This window comes from Oncorhynchus masou, chromosome 12 (genome assembly GCF_036934945.1).
Source record: "Oncorhynchus masou masou isolate Uvic2021 chromosome 12, UVic_Omas_1.1, whole genome shotgun sequence".
In the NCBI taxonomy this organism is placed as follows: Eukaryota; Metazoa; Chordata; class Actinopteri; order Salmoniformes; family Salmonidae; genus Oncorhynchus; species Oncorhynchus masou.
Genome location: NC_088223.1, coordinates 4523048 through 4525547, shown reverse-complemented (window position 1 = coordinate 4525547; position 2500 = coordinate 4523048). Strand labels below are relative to the sequence as shown.

Here is a 2500-nt window from a genome sequence, read left to right as displayed (position 1 = left end):
AACCCAGGCCAGCTGGTCAACGGTCTTCAACAGGGCTCAACCTTTAACATTGGAGAGAAGATCAGGTACAGCTGCAGCCCGGGCTTCGTGTTGGAGGGTCACACCACGCTGTCCTGTCTGGCTACGTCTGCTGGCACCGCAGCATGGGACTTCCCCCTGCCCTACTGCAGAGGTAGGATACCTACACACACCTACACACACCTACACACACACACACACACACATCACACACACGCTGATACACACACGCTGATACACACACACCGATACACAAACACACTGATACACACACACACACACACACACAGACATATACACACACACACACACATACACACACACCTGTACACACACACTGATACACACCCAACGGTACACACAAACACACACACCGGTACACACACACTGATACACACACACTGATACACACACACACACACCGATACACAAACCCACACTGATACATATTCTGGCTGTGCCGTGTGGAGATTATAACAAATTCAAATGTTCGTAAATGACCAGCATGGTCCAATAATAATAATCACAGTGGTTGTAGAGGGGGCAGCAAGTCAGCACCTCAGGAGTAAATGTCAGTTGGCTTTTCATAGCCTATCATTGAGAGTATCTCTACCTCTCCTGCTGTCTCTGGAGAGTTGAAAACAGCAGGTCTGGGACAGGTAGCACGTCCGGTGAACAGGGCAGGGTTCCATAGCCGCAGGCAGAACAGTTGAAACTGGAGCAGCAGCACGGCCAGGTGGACTGGGGACAGCAAGGAGTCATCATGCCAGATAGTCCTGAGGCATGGTCCTAGGGCTCAGGTCCTCTGAGAGATAGAGAAAGAGAGAAAGAGAGAATTAGAGAGAGCACACTTAAATTCACACAGGACACCGAATAGGACAGGAGAAGTACTCCACATATAACAGACTGACCCTAGCCCCCCGACACATAAACTACTGCAGCATAAATACTGGCGGCTGAGACAGGAGGGGTCAGGAGACACTGTGGCCCCATCCGAGGACACCCCCGGACAGGGCCAAACAGGCAGGATATAAGCCCACCCACTTTGCCAAAGCACAGCCCCCACACCACAAGAGGGATATCTTCAACCACCAACTTACCATCCTGAGACAAGGCTGAGTAAAGTCCACAAAGATCTCTGCCACGTCACATCCCAAGGGGGGGCGCCAACCAAGACAGGAAGACCACGTCAGTGACTCAACCCACTCACGTGACGTACCCCTCCTAGGGACGGTATGAGAGAGCCCCAGTAAGCCAGTGACCCAGCCCCTGTAATAGGGTTAGAGGCAGAGAATCCCAGTGGAAAGAGGGGAACCGGCCAGCAGAGACAGCAAGGGTGGTTCGTTGCTCCAGAGCCTTTCCGTTCACCTTCTCACTCCTGGGCCAGACTAGACTCAATCATATGACCCACTGAAGAGATGAGTCTTCAGTAAAGACTTAAAGGTTGAGACCTAGTTTGCGTCTCTCACGATCTCTTTCAATAATGGCAGGAATGGAGGAGGTCTTTATTCTAGTGAGATTGCTAAGGCGAACTCCGCCATGTTTAGTTTTGCCCAACCTAGGTCGAGGCACAGACACGGCCTCAATGGGGATAGCTGAGCTGACTACACTGACTGTGCTAGTGGCAGACTCCACTAAGCTGGCAGGCTGGCTAACAGCCTGCTGCCTGGCCTACACCCTATTTCATTGTGGAGCTAGAGGAGTTAGAGCCCTGTCTATGTTCGTAAATAAGATCAGAGCACCCCTCCAGCTAGGATGGGGTCCGTCACTCCTCAGCAGGCCAGGCTTGGTCCTGTTTGTGAGTGAGTGAGCCAATTATCTACAATTATCCAGTTTTGGGAGGGGCAGAAAACAGATTTCAACCAGCAATCGAGTTGTGAGACTCTGCTGTAGAGCTCATCACTCCCCCTAACTGGGAGGGGGCCAGAGACAATTACTCGATGCCGACACATGTTTCTAGCTGATTTACACGCAGAAGCTATGTTGCGCTTGGTGACCTCTGACTGTTTCATCCTAACATCGTTGGTGCCGACGTGGATAACCAATACACACACACCGGTACACCCATACCAATACACACACACACACACACACACACACACACACACTGGTACACCCATACCAATACACACACACACACCGGTACACTTACGCACGCACTCATGCACGCTCACACACACACAGACACAAACACACCAGCTCTGTCTCTCTCAGTGTAGTGCCTGTAGTTTGTGCCATGCTGAGCAGAGCGCTGTGACAGAGTAATCTGTGACCATCCCGGGGGACTCAGGAAGCCCACATACAGACATACATGGTGTGTGTATGTGTGTTTGTCTCTGTGTGTGCCTCTGTGTGTGTGTGTGTGTGTGTGTGTGTATGTGTGTGTTCCTCTGTGTGTGTGTGTGTGTGTGTGTGTGTGTGTGTGTGTGTGTGTGTGTGTGTGTGTGTGTGTGTGTGTGTGTGTGTGTGTGTGTGTGTGTGT

At 51.3% G+C, this 2500-nt stretch overlaps 1 protein-coding gene across 1 annotated transcript in view; it reads left to right on the top strand.

Moving 5' to 3' along the window:
• The window catches only part of LOC135549478 (CUB and sushi domain-containing protein 1-like), a 1027892-nt gene that overhangs the window by 314327 nt on the left and 711065 nt on the right, over window positions 1-2500 (top strand). The window contains 1 exon segment of the mRNA XM_064979475.1: window positions 1-172. This exon segment is cut by the window's left edge and continues 23 nt beyond it. Within this exon segment, the coding sequence (XP_064835547.1) occupies window positions 1-172 (172 nt within the window).